This window comes from Salvelinus sp. IW2-2015, unplaced genomic scaffold, assembly GCF_002910315.2.
Source record: "Salvelinus sp. IW2-2015 unplaced genomic scaffold, ASM291031v2 Un_scaffold967, whole genome shotgun sequence".
NCBI lineage: Eukaryota > Metazoa > Chordata > Actinopteri > Salmoniformes > Salmonidae > Salvelinus > Salvelinus sp. IW2-2015.
This window is the reverse complement of record NW_019942667.1, coordinates 245,572-267,663: the sequence shown is the minus strand read 5'-3', so window position 1 is coordinate 267,663 and position 22,092 is coordinate 245,572. Positions and strand designations below refer to the sequence as shown.

The window sequence follows — 22,092 nt, the reverse complement described above, 5'->3', positions numbered from 1 at the left end:
TCTCTCTGAGTTCTCCTGCCTGAACAAGTCTCTTCTCTGGGTCCAGACTGACACAGTAGGGAGATGCATCAACTGAGCCTTTCTGCAGGCATTGTAATCCTGAAAACAGGAGGATATTTAGCCACTCTTGGAGGACATAGAAGTTGATCCCAGAACTGCTTTGTTGTCATGGAACAATAACATGTTCCAATTGTAGCCTTCATGCGGGTTAAGGCAACGTCCACTTTTGACATGCCTTTTGTAATAGAGTTGGCAAATTTGTTGAAACAAGGTGTAAAGTCACCTGAAGCAACCTCCCAGTTCTTCACCCTGCAATGTGAGCTCCATCCCAGTGACCTCGTCCTCCAGTTTCTTCTCCATCTTCTGTACCTCACTCTCCGCTTTCAGCAGCAACCTTTTTTTCTCCGTTGGGGCGGCAGGTAGCCTAGTTGTTAGCTTGTTGGACTAGTAACCGATAGGTTCAAAGATCGAATCCGAGAGTTGACAAGGTAAAAATCTGTCATTCTGCCCCTGAACAAGACAGTTAACCGACTGTTTCCTAGGCCGTCATTGAATATAATAATTTGTTCTTAACTGACTTGCCTAGATACATTTTTAAAAATAAATTTGAGGCCATCTGTTTGTTTCTGCCACTCTGTGATGGCGGAGATATATAATGATGAAATTTGTCTTGCTGCTCTTGTTTCTGTGGTCTGGCAGAGATCTGACAGACTTATTTTCAAAGACATTTAGAAGAAATATTTAGGATTTTTAAATTTAAAAACAGAAGTAGTTTAATATTGGAATGTATTTTGAAAATTCTGCCATGCATTTGAATTAACATGTTTGGAAAAAAAAAAAATATTTGTGACGTTAATGGTGGTACGAACTCAGACACAGGCACAGAGAATACAGCATGCAGAGGTAACGGTGAACTTCAGTCTTCACAGCAAAACAACAAAGCAATAGCATACGAATACCACTAAACAAAACAGGAGACCTAAACAACCGGCCCAAACCACAGAGGAACCTAAATAGTCATTCAACAGGTGACCCAATAAGACAAATCAGGATCACCTGGACACAAGAAATAACAAAAGGGTGCCTCCAGTGGCAACCTCAGGGAGTACACCCAAACCTGTGACAGTATTTTGAAAATAATTTTCTAATAGCTGGCTATTAATAGGGAAATATTTGAGAAAAAAAAACATGAAAAATACTTCCAATAGAAGAGGTAGATTCCGTTGGGATACAGTACACTGACATGTCCAATTTATGGACCCGTATATAAAGAAATGTCAGTCTGCCTCTAGATTGTCTGGTGCCTCACCCTGTACAAAAGCTCTGTCTCAACAATAACATTTCCTTGATGGTTATTTCCTTCAACTTCTATGGTTCCACGCTGGCTCCAAAAACCTAGATCAACAATGATCAGTGTTATATTCGTAATTAACCAGATCAACAGAGTTCAGTGTTTTAGTCATAATTAACAATACACTGCAGTCCATCTAACTACAGAATGAAATGTATATAGGGCCAGCTGATTTTCACATACTAGACACTAATATAGTATTTGAATGTAATGGAGATAAAAATCTTTAGATTTAGCACTGACAGAGTAATTACAGACTGAGAGAACTTTGGAAATTTGCAACTTACGTTTTTTGGACGCAATAAGTATCCCCCCGAAGCAAAACAGAGCAACACTCCGCTCCTGTAGTACCACCTCCGGCTCTGTAGCACCACCTCCGGCTGCCACCTGGCTCCTGTAGCACCACCTCTGGCTCGTAGCACCACCTCTGGCTCCGTGTCACCTCTTGCTCTGTACACCACCTCTGGCTCCTGTAGCACACCTCCGGCTCCTGTAGCACCACCTCTGGCTCCTGTAGCACCACCCTGGCTCCTGTAGCACCACCTCTGGCTCTGTAGCACCACCTCTGGCTCCTGTAGCACCACCTCTGGCTCTGTCAGCACCACTCTGGCTCTGTAGCACCACCTCTGGCTCCTGGCTTCTGTAGCACCACCTCTGTCTCTGTAGCACCACCTCCTGTCTCCTGTAGCACCACCTCTGGTCCTGTAGCACCACTCTGGCTCCTGTAGTACCACCTCTTTCTCCGTGTACACTCTGGCTCTGACACCACCTCTGGCTCCTGTAGCACCACCTCTGGCTCCTGAGTACCACTCTTCTCCTGAGTACCACCTCTGTCTCCTGTAGCACACCTCTGGCTCCTGTAGCACCACCTCTGGCTCCTGTTAGTACCACCTCTTCTCCTCGTAGCACCACCTCTGTCTCCTGTAGCACCACTCTGGCTCTGTTGCACCCCTCTGGCTCCTGTGGCCACCAACCTCTTTCTCCTGTTGTACCACCGCTGTCTCCTGTAGCACCACGCTGTCTCTGTAGCACCACCTCTGGCTCCTGTAGCACACCTCTGGCTCCTGTAGCACCACCTCTTTCTCCTGTAGTACCACCCGCTGTCTCCTTTGCACCACCGCTGTCTCCTGCTTAGGCACCACCTCTGGCTCCTGTAGCACCACCTCTGGCGCCTTGTAGCACCACCTCTTTCTCCTGTAGTACCACCTTGGCTCCTTGTAGTACCACCTATTTCTCCTGTAGCACCACCTCTGGCTCCTGTAGCACCACCTCTTTCTCCTGTTGTAACCCACCTCTGGCCCTGTAGCACCACCTCTTCTCCTGTAGTACCACCGCTGTCTCCTGTTGCACCACCGCTGTCTCCTGTAAGCACCACCTCTGGCTCCTGTAGCACCACCTCTGGCTCCTGTAGCACCACCTCTTTCTCCTGTAGTACCACCGCTGTCTCCGTAGCACCACCGCTGTCTCCTGTAGCACCACCTCTGGCTCCTGTAGCACCACCTCTGGCTCCTGTAGCACCACCTCTTTCTCCTGTAGTACCACCGCTGTCTCCTGTTGCACCACCTGCTGTCTCCTGTAGACCACCTCTGGCTCCTGATCACCACCTCTGGCTCCTGTAGCACCACCTCTGGCTCCTGTAGCACCACCTCTTCTCCTGTAGAACACCCTGTCTCCTTGGCACCACCCGTGTCTCCTGTAGCACCACCCTCTGCTCCTGTAGCACCACCTCTGGCTCCGTACACCGCACGCCTGGCTCCGTAGTAGCCACCTCTGGCTCCGGATTGACACCACTCCACGCTGTATCCGTAGCACCACCTCTGGCTCCTGGTAGCACCACCTGTCTCCTGTAGCACCACCGCTGCTCTCCTGTAGCACCACCTCTGGCTCCTGTAGTACATCCTTTGGCCCCTGTTGCACCACCGTCTGTCTCCTGTGGAAAATCCGTTGGCCCTGTTGCCCCACCTCTGTCTCCTGTGGCTCCATCTCCGGCTCCACAACCTTGATCAACATGCATCAGTTTTTAGTCATAATTATCCAGATCAACATGCTCATCGAGTGTTTTACTCACACATTAAAATACACTGCAGCCCATCTAACTACTGAATAAAAAGTATATAGGGCCAGCTGATTGTCACATACTGGTCACTCCTCAGATGTGGAAAATATTAGTATATTGTGATTGTAAATGGAGAAACAAATCCTTAGATTTGGCACTGACAGAGTAATTTACAGTGAGGAGAGTACTTTAAAAGTTACTGAATCTGATTTCATTACAGGAAATAAAAATCGAAATTGTAACTGTAAATTTTCTGTACACAAAATAACCCACCCACACCGACCACCGAAGCAAAACAGAATCAATACTGTAGTATAACTCCAATAATTACGGGAGAAAAGCCTTCCTGAAACTTCACCTGTGGGGAAAAGACAAGATGAGCTAATGAAGTTTCAGTTAAGGGAATATTGAGCATGGTGGTGGTGTTACGTTCCTGTCACACTGCACCGCAGTGTGTCTCATGTGTTAATGCTTCTGATTGGAGGCTGACGATGGTTGTGTTGCTCACAGTCCTCCTCAGAACGGGGTTGAAGATTATGGCAGTTCACCGTCTGATTTTCTCCTTATATTCACTTGCTCCAGACGGTGTACAGTCCATCTTTCAGGTGGGTCAGATGGTCTTCGTGATCTGTACTTCCCCACGGGTCCAGAGTGCGGTTCTGAGACATTAGGACTTCCTGGATGGTCCATGTGACGACTTGGCTGTGGGTATCCCCCCCTGGGGTTGAACACGTCAGGCATTCATATTTGTTTGTTCACAGTCAGCACGGAGAGGCTGGTTCGGAACCGTGCTGAAATGAACAAAGCAAAGAGAAGAAAGATTGTTAGAAATGTGCCATAATATCGGTTTGTATGATTTCCTACAATTGACAGGAATTTAGTGCTGTGAATGATTCACACACAGGTGACATGGAATGCGTATCAAACACAGCCAATACATGTTCCCATGTGCGGTTGACGCTATTTCCAGTCTCCCCTCAGCAGCCTCCTGCTGGCTGAATGAGGGCTTCAACCATACCTCCACAATAACGCAATGAGGTGTAGCGGGACACACTTTTATCAACTCTGTGGAAATTGCTATATCATTTCTCCGCTCAAACAGGGTTAGCGAAAGCCCAGTAGACATTCTGCTTGTCTTTCAAGTGTGACTTGGCTGAGTTTGATAGAGATATCCCGAACTCATCTCAGACCCAAAGTTTAGTTCTGTTGTGTAAAATCCTTGATGTTATTCTCTTCTCCTGTTGTTGAACGAGTACAACACTTTTCGCGGACTTATCTTGCCATTAGAACCGGAGGTCTGCTGTGTCGAATGGCCGGGATGAATTCAGGTTCCACAGGACATGAGACAGACTTCGTTATAATCCCAGTGACTTCAGATGCAGCTGGTGCTGAAACAACCAATATGTTAAAGTTACAAACTAAACTCAGAATTCAACAGAGAAAAATAAACCAATGTTACTGTGTTTGTGAATGTGTGTGGATGGCGTTTAAGAAAGTCTATGCATGGCTCAATTAAATTGTGGTGTAAAATAGTGATGAATTGTCACTTTGCCTTAATGTTGGCACTGGTTTTCAAGCACAGGTCCACATGAGCCTGATAGTTATTGTCCTTCCCGTTATTCAAACTACAGTGGCCCATACTAAAAGTCACAATGCTATTGTGACGGCAGGCTTCACTGGAGAAATTATATGATGTGCTAATGAGTTACTGACAGGAAGAGGAGGTGATTGAAATAGCTTAAGAAAGCACAGCGCACACAAACAAAGAACACACCCCAAAATAAACATGTTCCTGGAAAATTAAGGAAACTATTCTCTTCCAAAAGCTGTGAAAGAACATTTGAAAACTGAGTTTTTCATTTATCTGGAAGCACAAGGTTAACATATGAAACTGGGTTGTTCATTAATATGGCAGCACTTGGTTACCATTTAATTCTAGCACTTGGTTACCAAGACGAGGGAAGGTGCATGACATCACCCATTTCTGCTCCCTGATTTCTCTGATGACATGTTTGGTTGAGTAATTATCTCTGCATTGTAATATCATTTGTCACAGTGTGCTTTACAGTAACCAGACTAGACCCCCAAAACAGAAAGAAAGGAACCAAGCTATTGCAAAGGGACCTGGTAAGATATCTCTGAATATCTAGTGTATGTATATTGAGAGATATTAAAGATCTTTGAGGAAGTGAACAACACCACGACAGCGTAGCGGTTACAGCATTGGGCCAGTCGCCAGAAGACTAGGCAAAAACTCTGCACTTATAGCCATTGGCACACAAGCTCTTAGCCGGAAAATCAGTTCTGTTATACTCACAGACAATATTTAGACAGTTTTGGAAACTATAGAGTGTTTTCTATCCTACTCTGTCAATTATATGAATATTCTAGCATCTGGACCTGAGAAATAGGCAGCTTACAATGGGAACGTTATTATTCCAAACATAAAAATTCTGCCCCCTAGCTTCAAGAGGTTAAACGTTTTATTGAACCGCTCGAAGAGCCCATCCGTCTGCGGGTGGAAGACGGAGGTCCGGATCTGCTTGATCTACATTAGAGCACACAAATCTTTCTTTAGGCAGGATATAAACTCAGTACCTTGGTCTGTCAGGATCTCGTTCAGGGATGCCCATCTGGCTAAAGAGGTGGAACAGCTTCCGGATGATTCCCTTGGATACCGCTGCCCGRAGGGGAATGGCCTCGGGATACCGGGTGGCATAGTCCACTATTACCAGGATGTACTGGTYTCCTCATGCTGTTTTTACCAGGGGTCCCACTATGTCCATGGCGATGCGTTCAAAGGGAACTCCGATGATCGGTAGAGGGACCAGTGGGTTTTGGAAGTTTGCCTTTGGGGCAGTCATTTGACACTCCGGGCAGCTGCGACAGTAATCTTCCACAGCCCTCCATAATCTTCCACGACCCTCTGAGCTGCTGTACGCCACAGTATATATAATATATATATTATTAATATTATACCTGAGTTTTCTCTTTATCTGTTGCCAGTTTGTCTTGTCTCTGTCAGGTTGTACCAGTGGGTTGTTCCTGTTTTTCCTGTTTTTGTTTTCTAGTCTTCCCGGTTCTGACCTTTCTGCCTGTCCTGAGTCTGCCTGCCCTCCTGTACCTGCCTGACTCTCCTGGATTACGATCCTCTGCCTGCCCTCCACCTGCCCTTTGCCTGCCCCCTGTGTTAAAATAAACATTCTGAGACATGAACTGTCCGCCTCCTGTGTCTGCATCTGGGTCTTATCCTGAGTCTTGATAGTTCCCCACATTTTCAGACTACTTAACTATTATTTTAGAACACCGGAGAGTTACTGCAAGTCGCTAACAAAACCGGAGATGCCTCCACTATTCCACCACCATTTCAACATCGTCAAATCACCTACGCTTAGTCTAATACGGTGACAACTGAAATATTCCAAAAACAATTTAATCCAATCAACGTAGGCTAAATATCATGTGGCTGTCCACAATACTGATATCTGTGTGTGTGTAAGTAGAAAAAACATGTTGACTCACCCTACTTGTAGAGAAACGGCAATCCCATCCTCGTCTCATTCATATTACCAAAACGGTCTATCACTCTGTCATACAGTTCACGCTTTTAGTTTATGTTTTCCTAGGCTAAGATGCTTTTTTGCTAGCCTAACTTCCTTTTGATGAGCCAGCTAGTTAACACTAGTTAACATTAGTCCAACATTAGCCTACTACATCTAGTTACATATGTTCACACCTCTCAGGCCAGGGGCGCAATATATGAATTCATGGTTGGAAAATAATCGGCATTGTAATCATTGGACAGAATGAAAAATGAAGTCCAACTCCCTATCTCCATCTATGGCTAATTTAGGAAAGGGTACATTTTWCTAGTCAACGCAGGACAACAGTACAACGAGATGCAACAATTCAAGTTTCTTCTGTCAATGATGTTTGGCTTTTGCTGGCTTCCCTTGACACTTTTTTTTTGGTGTGCCAGGACCAATCACAGTTGAGCTCACTCAGTTTCGCTCAATGCTGATTTGTTATTATTTTACTTGTTTTTTTTTTTTATCAAGGGAGTCCAAATGCTCGCTGGCTTCCCTTGCATTCAATGCTACCGGCGGCAAAAATATCATTCTATTTTTGACCAGAAAGCCTCCGATAGACGGACATACAGAGGGTTTTGTTCGTTCAGATGCTTTCTCCGGTGAGATAGATTCAGACTCTGGCGAATTGAAGGAAGATTATGAAACACAGAGAGACAAAAGATAAATTATTTTATGTTATTTTTTTCTTCGATTTTTTGGGGGGGGAGCCCAGCTTCCCTTGGCATCCATGAATACACGCCACTGGATGCCCAAGGTCAGCTTATCATATARTGAGACAATATTCCTTCCTCCTCCCCCAATACAATATTGACTCTAATGTCCACAATTAACTGTTCTTCTCTAGGATGTAACGATAGAATTAACCGATGCCAATGAGATACATGGACATTGACAAGACAATACAAAAGAGGAAATATAGCATGTAAATCAATAATTGTTCTTTGGATGTTTGTGTGTGTGGGCGAGAGGGTGAATGTGAATGGGAGAGTGACAGAGGGTGAATATGAATATGTGTAGGAGGGTGGAAGTGAATGGGTGTGTGGAGGCATAGGGGATATGATGTGTGTGAATAAAGGGAATATAGATGAGTAAATCGATGTATAGATGGGTGTAAATGTGCTTGAGAATTAAGAATGGTCCTTTTGTGACTCACTTGGTYGAGCACGGTGCTTGTAAAGCCAAAGACCATGGGTTCAATAACCCATATGTAAATTGTATGCATGCATGACTGTAAATAGCTTTGGATTAAAGTGATAAATGGCATACACTATAAGAAGAGAGGAGGAGAAAATGGCAGTTGGGATATCCTGGGTGGGTAAAGGTGCTTGGCTTGGGGGTCAAGGATGGGAGAGTTACATTCTTAACAAATTAGAAGTTGAACATTTAAAGAGGAGCTGGCTTGAAGAGGTCTATACTGCCACCTACTCTAGTAACAGCAAAGGTGTTAAATAACAATCCACAATTTTCCCTTATATCCCAGCATAATGGACCAAGAAGCATTAGCACGGAGAGTGACAACCACCCAAAGTCTCTCAAATGAGGAGCTGACAGAACAATGTGAGGCCCTTAGTGTGACACTGCACTATAAAGAACACTTTATAGTGTTCAGAGAGCTTGCACAGGAACTGAAGAACTTGCCTGACTTGTCATCGAAGACCATAACCCTGCTTGACCTGCTGATATTTATACACGTAAAGGGAGCTCTCAGAAATGTACCCAAATTTGTGGACTGCTCTCAGAATYTGTCTTACTCTTCTAGTGAACGTAGCTGAAGCAGAGAGGAGCTTTTCAAAGCTTTTCATCAAATCCTACCTGAGGTCCACCATGTCACAGGAGCGCCTTAGTGGCCTTGCTGTCATCAGTYTTAACCATGCAATTGCTGGGCAGATTTCTTATGATGATGTAATTGATGACTTTGCATCAAGGAAGGCAAGAAAGGTCAGGCTTTAGATGGCAGTTGTGCAATTTAGTTTGTGTGTTTAATGTTTGAAGTGCAATAGTGTAATAATCAGGTTCTCGTCTTTATAAGTGTGTTATTCTATTTGTGTATTTGTCTGGTATAGGATTTGTGCAATTTAGTTTTATTCGTGTTTTTTGTTAGCAATAGGGTAATAGTGTAATAATTCCATTCTCTTTTTTATTTGTATTTATATAATATTTAAAGATAACTTTATTCCATTACTCAACAATATCATAGCAACTAATTAAATGGAATCATCTTCCTATAAATCTTACAGGTAGAATAAACCTCTTTAGAATGGCATGGCTGACAAAATGTTTGTATTTATTTTCAGTAATACTAATTACCCCACCAAAGACATTATTATTTTTTTAAGTATACGCAGTCATAACAGACTTTATATGGGCAAATAAAAGTCATAGAATTCAAAGTGTTCCATCTTCCTACGTCTGAGGGTGGTTTTAATCTTCCAGACTTGGAATTGTATCAGCTTACTAGCCAAGGCTACCCAAGAACACTATAACATTATGGAAGAAAATAAAATGTTTTTCACAAGAATAAATATCACTCCCTATAAACATAACCTTCTGGAACAATCCTTGGATAGCTTTTCAGAATTCACAGATACATTGGTACACATGGAAAACTATAAAAAAACTATAAAATCATAATTGTCACGTCCTGACCAGAGTTCTTATGTGTTTTGCTTGTTTAGTGTTGGTCAGGACGTGAGCTGGGTGGGAATTCTATGTTGTGTGTCTAGTTTGTTGGGTGATTGTTTCCTGTGTCAGTGTTTGTGCCACACGGGACTGTGACGGTTTGTTTGTTTTGTCATTTTGTATAGTGTCTTGTTTTGTGTTTATTAAATCATGGAAAATTACCACGCTGCACATTGGTCCTCTGATCCTTCTCACCTCTCCTCGTCCGAGGAGGAGGAAGAGCTAGACTGCCGTTACAATAATTGACTTGGTAACAGGAAYTACATTTATATTTCCATGATAGAATTAAAAACTACTTTTGGGCTGACCAATGTAGATTAAAAGTTACATACTGTATCACAACTTTTAGATTTGAAATATTTTGAGCATCAGAGCAACCTTGAGGGAATCTTATTTGAGATAGAAAAGGATGTTTATATGATAGGTAAGATATACAAAACCTTGCAGAGAGTATATCCAACCGACAATCTCTTAGAAAAACATATAAACTACTGGAACGAAGACTTTAAAAAACTGACACAGTTTTTTGGCACAAGATCCAGGGAAAGTTGGAGCATACAGTTAATAACTAACATTTTACGCTTAATCCAGTATAAACTAATATATAAAATTTATTACAAGAGACAAAATTCACAAAATTTACAACACAACGACAGAGTCATGTCTTAACTGTTAAACGAATAATGACTCAATAATTCATAATTTCTGGGAATACTATAAAGTTCGGACGTTGTGGGCGGAGCTAAAGAGTTGGCTGTCAGATTGATTACAATGTAAACTAACCTTTAATCCATTGACTGCATATTTCAAGACATGGCATATGGGGGTGTATTGAGATACCCAATGGTCTGGACACTTCTCTTCTCATCACTCATCTTGAAAAAATGTATACTAAAATATTGAAATAGCATGGCCGACATAGCAAAACAAATTGGTACAATTTAAGGCCAAGTGGCAAACAATAATGCCAATACTAGGGATGGGGGTGTGACTATGCAGGCACTAGGAATGGGGGTGTGACCATGCAGGCACTAGGAATGGGGGATTGACTATGCAGGCACTAGGAATGGGGTGTGACCATGCAGGCACTGGGATGGGGTGTGACCATTGCAGGCACTAGGGATGGCGGGTGTGACCATTGTAGGCATGTAGGACATGGGGGTGTGACCATGCAGGCTCTAGGGATGGGGGTGTGACCATGTACCACTAGGAATGGGGGTGTGACCATGCAGGCTCTAGGAATGAGGGTGTGACCATGCAGGCACTAGGAATGGGGGTGCTGAGCCATGCAGGCACTAGGAATATGGGGTGTGACCATGCAGGCACTAGGAATGGGGTGTGACTATGCGGCACTAGAATGGGGGAGTGACCATGCAGGCACTAGGAATGGGGAGTGCCATGCAGGCACTAGGAATGGGGTGTGACCATGCGGCACTAGGATGGGGTGTGACCATGTAGGCACTAGGAAGGGGGTGTGACCATGCAGGCTCTAGGATGGGGTGTGACCATGCAGGCTCTAGGAATTGGGGGTTGACCGCAGGCACTAGGGAGTGACCTGTAGGAAGGAATGGGGTGTGACCATGCAGGCTCTAGGAATGAGGGTGTGAGACATGCAGGCACTAGGAATGGGGGTGTGACCATGCAGGCACTAGGAATGGGTGTGACCATGCAGGCTCTAGGAAGGGGGTGTGACCATGCAGCGCACTAGGAATGGGTGTGACAGCAGGCAAATGGTGTGACCATGCAGGCTACGAATGGGGGTGTGACTATGCAGGCACTAGGAATGGGGGAGTGACCATGCAGGCACTAGGAATGGGGGAGTGACCATGCAGGCACTAGGAATGGGGGTGTGACCATGCAGGCACAGGGAGGGTGTGACCATGGGAGGCTAGGAATGGGGATGTGACCATGCAGGCTCTAGGGATGGGGTGTGACCATGCAGCTCTAGGAAGGGGTGGACCATGCAGGCACTAGGAATGGGGGTGTGACCATGCAGGCACTAGGGATGGGGGTGTGACCATGCAGGCTCTAGGAATGGGGGTGTGACCATGCAGGCACTAGGGTGGGGTGTGACCATGCAGCACTAGGAATGGGGGTGTGACCATGCAGGCACTAGGAATGGGGGTGTGACCATGCAGGCCTAGGAATGGGGGTGTGTGGACCATGCAGGCACTAGGAATGGGGTGTGACCATGCAGGCACTAGGAATGGGGTGTGACCATGCAGGCACTAGGAATGGGGGTGTGACCATGCAGGCTCTAGGAATGGGGGTGTGAGAATGCATGTCTGGGCAGATGAGATGTAGTCATTGTTTGTGTGTGTCTGTAAGTTGTTGTTCATTGTATAAGTTTGTATCTGGAGTGTAAAACTATATAAACAAATTAAAATACAATAATATAAAAATATCTAAGTTTAGATTTTTACCTTGTCAGCTCGGGGATTTGATCCAATGCTCTGATCACTAGGCTACCTGCCACCAAAACAATACAAGTAATAATTTAAATAAAACATATACATATTATCAACTGTAGCAATTGGGGGGGGGGGGGGAGGGGGGGAGGGGGGGGAGGGGGGGGGGGGGGGGCTGACTAGTGGTAGCTATTCAGCATGATACTATCTTTGCTTTCAGGCCCATGTGGAAGGGGCGGTATGGGAAGGGGTTTCTCTGGGGGGGAGGGGGGGTAAAAACATCCTCATGTGACAAGCAACCTTTGCCTTTACCTCCCTTATCTCACCTAATTTGCTCACATTGTATATAGACTTATTTTTCTACTGTATTATTGACTGTATGTTTGTTTACTCCACGTGTAACTCTGTGTTGTTGTATGTGTCGAACTGCTTTGCTTTATCTTGGCCAGGTCACAGTTGTAAATGAGAACTTGTTCCCAACTTGCCTACCTGGTTTAAATAAAGGTGAAACAAATAAATAAAATGTTCAGGGGGCTAGTGAGGAGGGGGGGGGGGCTGTAGGAGATAAGTGGTGGGTGGGATGGGCAGAAAGAGGTATGCAGGGTTGCAGGTTTTGTTTATTTACATAATCAATTATACTTTTACAAAATATTTCTTGATCAATATGATCATTTCTCTGTATGTATTTCTTACTTTAGTTTTTCATTTGGGTGGCAGCCCACAGGTACATGTTATATACACAGAATATATTAATTGAAATATATATTGTTCCTGTAAACCCCCCCAACAAAAAAAAAGACAAAACAAATAAAAACTCTATAAAACACGTTGAGTAGCCTGATCTAACTGAGTGTACCATAGGGTAAACCCCAAGCGACCCGCGCTCTGTAGTTCACATACTTTATATTCTATAATTATATAATTATATTCTATAATCATATATCTTTCATTGTGAGTAACTTTTTTAGCTAGCAGGCTTTGTAATGTGACAGTGCAGTTAGATTAACTAGAATTCAAGCTTTCTGCCAATATCAGATATTATCTATGTCCTGGAAAATGTTCTTGTTACTTACAACCTATGCTAATCGCACTAGCCTACGTTAGCTCAACCGTCCCGAGGGGGACCAACCAATCCTGTAGAGGCGAGCAGGCTTTGTAAAGCACAGAATGTGAAAAAACCTAAGGGAGTGTCAACTTTCTATAGCCACTGTAACAGCTTCCATCAACGAGACATTACATTCACTCAGCCATTAAAATACGGTGAGACATGACATTCACTCAGCCATAAAAACAGTGAGACATGACATTTCCTCAGCCATAAAATACAGTGAGACATGACATTCACTCAGCCATAAAATACGGTGAGACATGACATTCACTCAGCCATAAAATACAGTGAGACATGACATTCTCTCAGCCATAAATACAGTGAGACATGAATTCACTCAGCCATAAAATACAGTGAGACATTGACATTCACTCAGCCATAAAAATACAGGTGAGACTGACATTCACTCAGCCATAAAAATACAATGAGACATGACATTCACTCAGCCATAAAATACAGTGAGACATGACATTCATCAGCCATAAAATACAGTAGACATGACATTCACTCAGCCATAAAAATACAGTGAGACATACATTCACTCAGCCATAAAATACAGTGAGACATGACATTCACTCAAGCCATTAAATACGGTGAGACATGACATTCACTCAGCCATAAAATACAGTGAGACATGACATTCTCTCAGCCATAAAATACAGTGAGACATGACATTCACTCAGCCATAAAATACAGTGAGGCATGACATTCACTCAGCCATAAAATACAGTGAGACATGACATTCACTCAGCCATAAAAATACGGTGATACATGACATTCACTCAGCCATAAAATACAGTGAGACATGACATTCACTACAGCGATGAACGACAGACCTGCAAGTTAGATACAGAAAGTACCTGAATCTCTACCAGTGGAGGCTGTTGAGGGGAGGACAGCTCATAATAATGTCTGGACCTTAGCGAATGGAATGGCATCAAACCATGTGTTTGATATAATTTATACCATTTCCACTGATTCCGCTCCAGCCATTACCACGAGGCCGTCCTCCCCAATAAAAGGTGCCACCAACCTCCTGTGATCTCTATCCATACCTGTCTAAGTTTGAATGAGGTGTGATTGTTTCTTTCTTCATTGTCTGTGATATGTTGAGACATATAGACAATACTAAAACACATTATGACAAAACCACTTTCATTATAACGCAACACATTCAGATTCAGTGACAGGTTCACTGTTCAACAACACCTTTTGTGTCTCCAGTTTGATTTTGACTGTATCTGTGTCTGGGTTCATTTCTTCAAGTGTTTCATATATCGTCGCTTCTCAATTTGATCTCTCCTTACATTTAGTCAATTATTTTGTATAAACACCTGGACCTAAACGCTGGATATTGGACCTCGATCACTGGCATCACATATCAGCTTCAATGGAACATTACTGGTAGCAGTACGGCTCTCAATTGTTTTACAGTACCAATGTCCTCATTTTGTCCAGCCGTATGCACCAGCAACGCAGTAACTTGTCYTCTTCCTCACCACTGGAGGATTCTGGGAGTTGATTTCTACTGTTGTGGATTCAATTCTGCAATTTCTGCAAAAGACAAATCAGAGACTAGATATGAAAGATATACAGATACACTATAGTAAGTTATACAGCATATACAGTGCCTTGCAAAAGTGTTCACACCCCTTGGCATTTTTCCTATTTTGTTGCATTACAACCTGTAATTTAAATTGATTTTTATTTGGATTTCATGTAATGGACATAAACAAAATATGGAGAAAAAAAAATGAATAAAAAAAAATTACTTGTTTCAAAAAATATTTWAAAAAAATTACAACGGAAAAGTTGTGTGTGCATATGTATTCACCCCRTRTGCTATGAAYCCKCTAAATAAGATCTGGTYCAACCAATTACCTTCAGAAGMKACATAATTAGTTAAGTAAAGTCCACCTGTGTGCAATCTAAGTGTCACATGATCTGTCACATGATCTTATCTTATATCTTATTAGACACCACTAAGCAAAGGGCACCATGAAGACCAAGGAGCTCTCCAAACAGSTCAGGGACAAAGTTGTGGAGAAGTTCAGATCAGGGTTGGGTTATAAAAAAATATCAGAAACTTTGAACATCCCACGGAGCACCGTTAAATCCATTATTTAAAAAAGTTATGAATAGTTATGCACGATCAAGTTTTCAGTTTTCAGTCTCATTTCCTGTTTGTTTGACCCCCCAAAAATATTTTGCATCTTCAAAGTGGTAGGAATGTTGTGTAAATCAAATGATAAACCCCCCCAAAAAATCTATTTTCTATATTCCAGGTTGTAAGGCAACAAAATAGAAAAAATGCCAAGGGGGTGAATACTTTCACAAGCCACTGTACACTATAGTAAGTTATACAGATACACTATAGTAAGTTATACAGATACACTATAGTAAGTTATACAGGTACACTATAGTAAGTTATACAGGTACACTATAGTAAGATATACAGGTACAATATAGTAAGTTAAACAGATACACTATAGTAAGTTATACAGATATCTATAGTAATTATAAAGTCACTATAGTAAGATATACAGGTACAATATAGTAAGTTAAAAGCTACATATAGTAAGATATACAGATAATCTATAGTAAGTTATACAGGTAACTATGTAAGATATACAGATACACTATAGTAAGTTATACAGATACACTATAGTAGATATACAGATATAATATAGTAAGTTATACAGATATCTATAGTAAGTTATACAGGTAAACTATAGTAAGATATACAGATAACATAATAGTAGTTATACAGTACACTTAGTAAGATATAGTACACTATAGTAGTTATCAGATACACATAGTAGGTTATACAGATACCTATAGTAGGTTATACGATACACTATAGTAGGTTATACAGATACACTATAGTAGGTTATACAGATATAATACAGTAAGTTATACAGTGTTAGGTTAAAATTTTCTGAGTAAAACTTGACGGACACTAAGTTTATTCATCCCAGAGGATCAATACAGCTGCATTAGACAACACCATTTCACACAAGCACTGATATGTAACCCTTCCTCCTAGGTGAGTCTCCTCCCACACTATTGAACAGCCAATGCATCCCTGTTGCTAGACAGAACCTTCGTGATATCTCTTCTTCTCTTTTCATCTGACCTCTGACCCAAAGTGCTCACTCTTCTTATCAATGTCTGACACGCGTGATCGCTTTCCTAGCACTCAACACATTCCAAGCTTAATTGCACCACTATATACAGGTACCTACAAGACCATGGTGCTTGCCTACGGCGCTGTGAGGGGAACGGCACCTCCGTACCTCCAGGCTCTGATCAGGCCTACACCAAACAGGGCACTGCGTTCATCCACCTCTGGCCTGCTCGCCTCCCTACCTCTGAGGAAGTACAGTTCCCTCAGCCCAGTCAAAACTGTTCGCTGCTCTGGCACCCCAATGGTGGAACAAACTCCTCACGACGCAAGGTCAGCGGAGTCAATCACCACCTTCCGGAGAACACCTGAAACCCCACCTCTTTAAGGAATACCTAGGATAGGATAAAGTAATCCTTCTAACCCCCCCCCCCCCTTAAAAGAGTTAGATGCACTATTGTAAAGTGGTTGTTCCACTGGATATCATAAGGTGAATGCACCAATTTGTAAGTCGCTCTGGATAAGAGCGTCTGCTAAATGACTTAAATGTAAAATGTAAATGTAATGTACCTTCCTCCTATAGATAACCATTAACTTCTGGTGTAGACCCTCTAACCCTAAGCACTCAATATTTCAATAGTATACCTGATAATTAACCCTGTCCCAAGTTTAGGAGTTAGTACCCAGAATCCGTCAACAGATACACTATAGTAAGTTATACAGGTACACTATAGTAGGTTATACAGATATAATATAGTAAGTTATACAGGTACACTATAGTAGGTTATACAGATATAATATAGTAAGTTATACAGATATACTATAGTAAGTTATACAGATATAATATAGTAAGTTATACAGATAGACTATAGTAAGATATACAGATAATCTGTAGTAAGTTATACAGATACACTATAGTAGGTTATACAGATAATCTATAGTAAATTATACAGATAATCTATAGTAAATTATACAGATAATCTATAGTAAATATACAGATAATCATATGAAATTATAAAATAATTCTATAAATATACAGATAACTATAGTAAATTATACAGATAATCTATGAGTAAGTTATACAGATACACTATAGTAAGTATACAGATATACTATAGTAAGTTAACAGATACACTATAGTAAGTTATACAGATAATCTATAGAATTATACAGATATACTATCGTAAATTATACAGATAATCTATAGTAATTATTACAGATAACTATAGTAAGGTTATACAGATAATCTATAGTAAGTTATACAGATATACTATAGTAAAAAGATATAACAGATAAATCTTAGTAGTAAGTTATAACAGATACACTATAGTAGGTTATACAGATAATCTTATAGTAAGTTATACAGAATGACTATAGTAAGATATACAGATAATCTATAGTAGGTTATACAGATAACACTATAGTATATACAGAGTATACTATAGTAAGTTATACAGATAATCTATAGTAAATTAACAGATAATCTATAGTAAATATACAGATAATCTATAGTAAATTATACAGATAATCTATTAGTAAAGTTATACAGATAATCTATAGTAAATTATACAGATAATCTATAGTAAATTATACAGATAATCGATAGTAAAATATGACAGATAATCTATAGTAAATTAATACAGATAATCTATAGTAAATTATACAGTAATCTATAGTAAATTATACAGATTGAATGCTAGGAGTAAGATATACAGATAATCTATAGTAAGTTATACAGATATAATATAGTGCAGTATATGACTCACCTGGTTCTTGTGCATTGTTTTCAGGTTCAGGTTCAGGTTCAGGGCAGCAATGGATCATCTTCCTCCATGGCTTCCTGAAGTTGGGGTCTGCAGTAACAAAACAGTATGCCCACTTTTACAATAAATAACTCTACCTTGATCCTTATTGAGTTACACAACACCAGCTTACTACTGTAAGTAAATTCATAATGAAAAGAATGAGACTCACATTTTAAACAGAGAATGACCGCAATCAACAACATGACCAATGGACAAACTGCCAGCAGGATACATTTCAGTAAATGGTTTTCCTCTTTGGCTGTAAAGACACAATGTGAAGACCATGTTGTACATGAACAAGAAAACTAAATCACAGCATTCATGTTTTCTCCTGGAAACGACTAATCTAACATGTTCCCTTAGTTGTATACCGTTTGCTTATCCTGGTGTTGACAAAGACAAAACATAGACATTTATGGACGTCACTTAAAATGTTCAAAATATTGGATATTCTTAACGTGCCATGCTGCTACGTTTAAAAAATAATTTTGGTTTACTGAGCCTATCCACTAGGGGGCGGTGTCTGAGCTCCATTGGATTTGAGCTGTACTTGCTTGCACCTCTGTCTGACTTGTGATATCTACACATTTGTCATGTGACCTGAAACATTTGACAGACATCATGCAATGCAGCTCCTCTAGTTGAGGTGAAATGGTCTTGTTTACTGGTCTAAATCTGATTAAAATCTTTGTAATTACAGCAGTGTAACTGAAGTGAGTCGGCCTCACTGTCTCTGTACATTCACTGGATGGTAGAACTCACAGGCTTGTATGACGATAAAGCTACTCTGGGTCTCATTGAGGATGGGGTTGTAGATACTGCAGGTTATATGTTGTCCCTCTGTCACATTCACTCGACTACTGATGTTGTACGTCCCTGTTCCGGGATCCTGGGTAGTCTTGTTGACAGCCTCGTGACGCTCCAGGGTACGGTTATGGGTCCTCCATGTCACCTGGTATTCAGGGAAGCCTCCGTGGGTGCTGCACACAAGCGTCATGTCTGTGACGTTTAATGTCAGCTTGGGCTTTTGGTAACTCGCTGCAGAGAGCACAATGGGACAAAGCCAGAACGGGCGTAATTATGAGACAGATGCATTGATAGTTAATGGAGATGTTTCCAGAACAGGATATGATTTTTATATTATGAGCTAAAGCACCATTATGTTCCAGTCCCACCCAACATGAGCCTGATTTAACAATATCTCTCTAAGCTATAGCCTACCTGTTACATCGACAGTGATTTGGCACTCTTTTGATGTTGCGCCATTGATTATTAGAATAACATCGCAGGTCAGGCGATTGTCTCGGACATTGACTGGGTTGAGCAGGAGTGACAGATTTCCAGAAGCCAACTGATCTGTGTTAATTGTTGTTCTGTTTTTGTACAAATGGTGTTGGTGGTCATACTCCTCGTTTCCATCTTTGAAAACGTGCAGCACTCGGGGGATTAAATCTTGCCAGTATATTCTTGTTCCTGTTGGGTAGTTGGGAGTTGCCAATTTGGAGCGACCACAGGGCAGAAGGACGGGCTGTCCGATGATTCCAACGACGGTTTTCTTCTTCGGGTGTGTTGATGAAACTACTGAAATAACTTTCCAAACATAGAGGCGATAGTTAGTTCAAACGGAACTCCACATCTACCATGCTAATAAGACATCTTCTGTTTGACCCATCGGAGAACTTTCACTGTGATCTATTGAAATTGAGGCCTCAAAGAGATTACATGTTTGGTGCAGATTATAAAAGGGAAATGGACCTGGCATATTATTTAAGTAGTACAACTACAAGCCTGGGACTTTCCTGCCTCTCTCTATTCTCAGTTGTGACTCAGAGTTGGTTGAGTCGGGCTGGTGGTTCCCTGCTCACCCTGCTGTTGGGAAACTTCTCAGGCCGACTCAACCAACTGCTGGAAGTTCCTTTCACCCATAAGAACAAGTTGAAATGATTATAAATAGTCAATCACCATACGGTAATAGATGACATGGTGCTGTATCCCCTAAGCTGTTAATGTTCACAACTCTATCACCCTCCTAGTGAGAAGTACTGTCTCCAGAACTCTGTCTCAGACTGAACACTCCTGTGTCTGTGAGAGGTGTACGCCACATCCTGCCAGAGCTCATTGACAAATGTACAAAAACAAAACAACAACAAATGATGCTCCATTGATATGGAAAAGACACCCATATTTGCTTTTGTGCATTTGTCACATAGTTATTTTTTTTTTTTAATCATGCCCGTGGGGACACACTACATCGATTTTGCAGTTCTGAAGAAATCCACCCACTAAAATCTGAAAGGTCGACGTCTTCAAAAGTCTACGTCTTCGTTGASGTCAAACAGCTTTCACAATCCAAGACCAGTTTCATAGTGAGACTTCCTTTTTTTCTTATTTTCTTCCCTTTCTGATAACAAGGTTGTCCTTACTAACACCGTTTTGGACAATGTAATCTACAGAGTCAGTATGTGTAGCCGCATGGTGCTCAGCTCATAGTGTACACTAGATAGAAACCAGAGCGGCTGCTGGCCTATAACCTCGTGGCTGTATATATATTGATGAATGAAAACAGTAGTGAACTTAGCTGTGGAAACTTACCATACAGCACAACAACTAAGCCAACAGCCATTTTCAGATGAATGCAGACCATTCTAAGGGAAGAAATCAATAGACAAAATAGTTAAATGAACAACATTGTCTATTAAAATGGGAAGTTTATGCAAGTCCAAAAGGAAAGGAAGGAGGAGATTTCATAAAGAAGTGGATACCATTTCATTCTGAAGTGACAATCACATTCAGCATAGTCTGTATATACCATGTCAAATAGCCTGTCAGCTATCACCCTCAGTAGCAAGAACTTTGACACATTGGCACGTTGACACTGCAACTGTGTATTTTTTATCTAACCTTTTTTAACTAGGCAAGTCAGTTAAGAACAAATTCTTATTTACAATGACGGCCTACAAAAGTTAATATATAACTTTTCTTAACATAACTGACACATTGTTGTTGAGCTACTGCTGAGCTTTGTTATTCCTTTTCTAGTTTGATTTAAAAAGCTGATATGGACAAGATATGGGAGCTTCACAGAGAAACGTTCAACTTTAAACACAAACAAAAGTTACAAGGAAGTTGATTTCATGCCAGCTTTCAGTTCATCAAAGAAGCAAACACTTCTTTATAAGATCATAGAAGAGTTTTWAAAAAAGCATTCCCATATCCTCATGTAACACACTACCAAGAGGAAGAACTCACCAGCAGACAGAAGCCTTTACAGATGATAATCCTGCCTGTGTCCTGACGGATCAGACTGGCAGACAGAATGAACTTTGGTGATGATACGCCTCTGCTATGAATGAGCCACACCCCTCTCCTCCAGGGATCTTACCAAGACGAGGCTTTTTGATTTTGGATCAGCCTCAAATCTTTTGCGCTGCTGAAATGGTGTAAAAAAATAAATAATTGTAATCAACTGACTGCGCAACTTGCGAGACATAGCACCATTCTGAGAAGTGGCCGAGCATCGCTCCTCTGTGCAAAGGCAGCACTACACCACTGACTGTAAACAGGAAGCTCAAACTTCCCAATTCTACCAGTTAAATGAAAATGCACTCGTTCTAGCTTGTGGTTTGGATAATGTTTATGATAAAAATGTGGTGTTGCCATGACAGAGCCAAATTCCCCTTTAAGGCGTCCTCATGCTTCCCATCCAAAACAGTTCAGAACAGTTAATTTATACACTACCAGTCAAAAGTTATTTTTACTATTTTATACATTGTGGCAACCAATAAAAGTGTTAAATCAAATTATATTTTTGATTATTCAAAGTACCCTCTCTTTGCCTTGATGACAGCATTGCACTCTTGGCATTTTCTCAACCAGCTTCACCTGGAATGCTTTTCCAATAGTCTTGAAGGAGTTCCCACATATGTTGAGCACTTGTTGGCTACTTTCCCTTCACTCTGCAGTCCTACTCT

General features: G+C 41.5%; 1 protein-coding gene across 2 annotated transcripts in view; it reads right to left on the bottom strand.

The window, feature by feature from the left end:
- LOC112069309 (CD276 antigen homolog) overlaps nucleotides 1–21,643 on the bottom strand; it is a 33,347-nt gene extending 11,704 nt beyond the window's left edge. The window contains exons 1-7 of one of the 2 annotated variants that reach the window (XR_002893714.2): nucleotides 21,371–21,643; nucleotides 20,714–20,766; nucleotides 19,343–19,711; nucleotides 18,884–19,159; nucleotides 18,291–18,380; nucleotides 18,083–18,169; nucleotides 14,630–14,746 (exon numbers count right to left, since the gene is read on the bottom strand). Coding sequence is in view for 1 of the 2 variants with exons in the window: in XM_024136619.2 (XP_023992387.1) it covers nucleotides 14,718–14,746; nucleotides 18,083–18,169; nucleotides 18,291–18,380; nucleotides 18,884–19,159; nucleotides 19,343–19,711; nucleotides 20,714–20,765 (903 nt within the window). In the remaining variant the exon portion in view is untranslated. Of the gene's footprint in view, nucleotides 1–13,541; nucleotides 14,747–18,082; nucleotides 18,170–18,290; nucleotides 18,381–18,883; nucleotides 19,160–19,342; nucleotides 19,712–20,713; nucleotides 20,767–21,370 lie in introns of those variants that run through there. The other variant, XM_024136619.2, reaches the window with a different exon arrangement.
- Nucleotides 21,644–22,092: the final 449 nt, after the last annotated feature.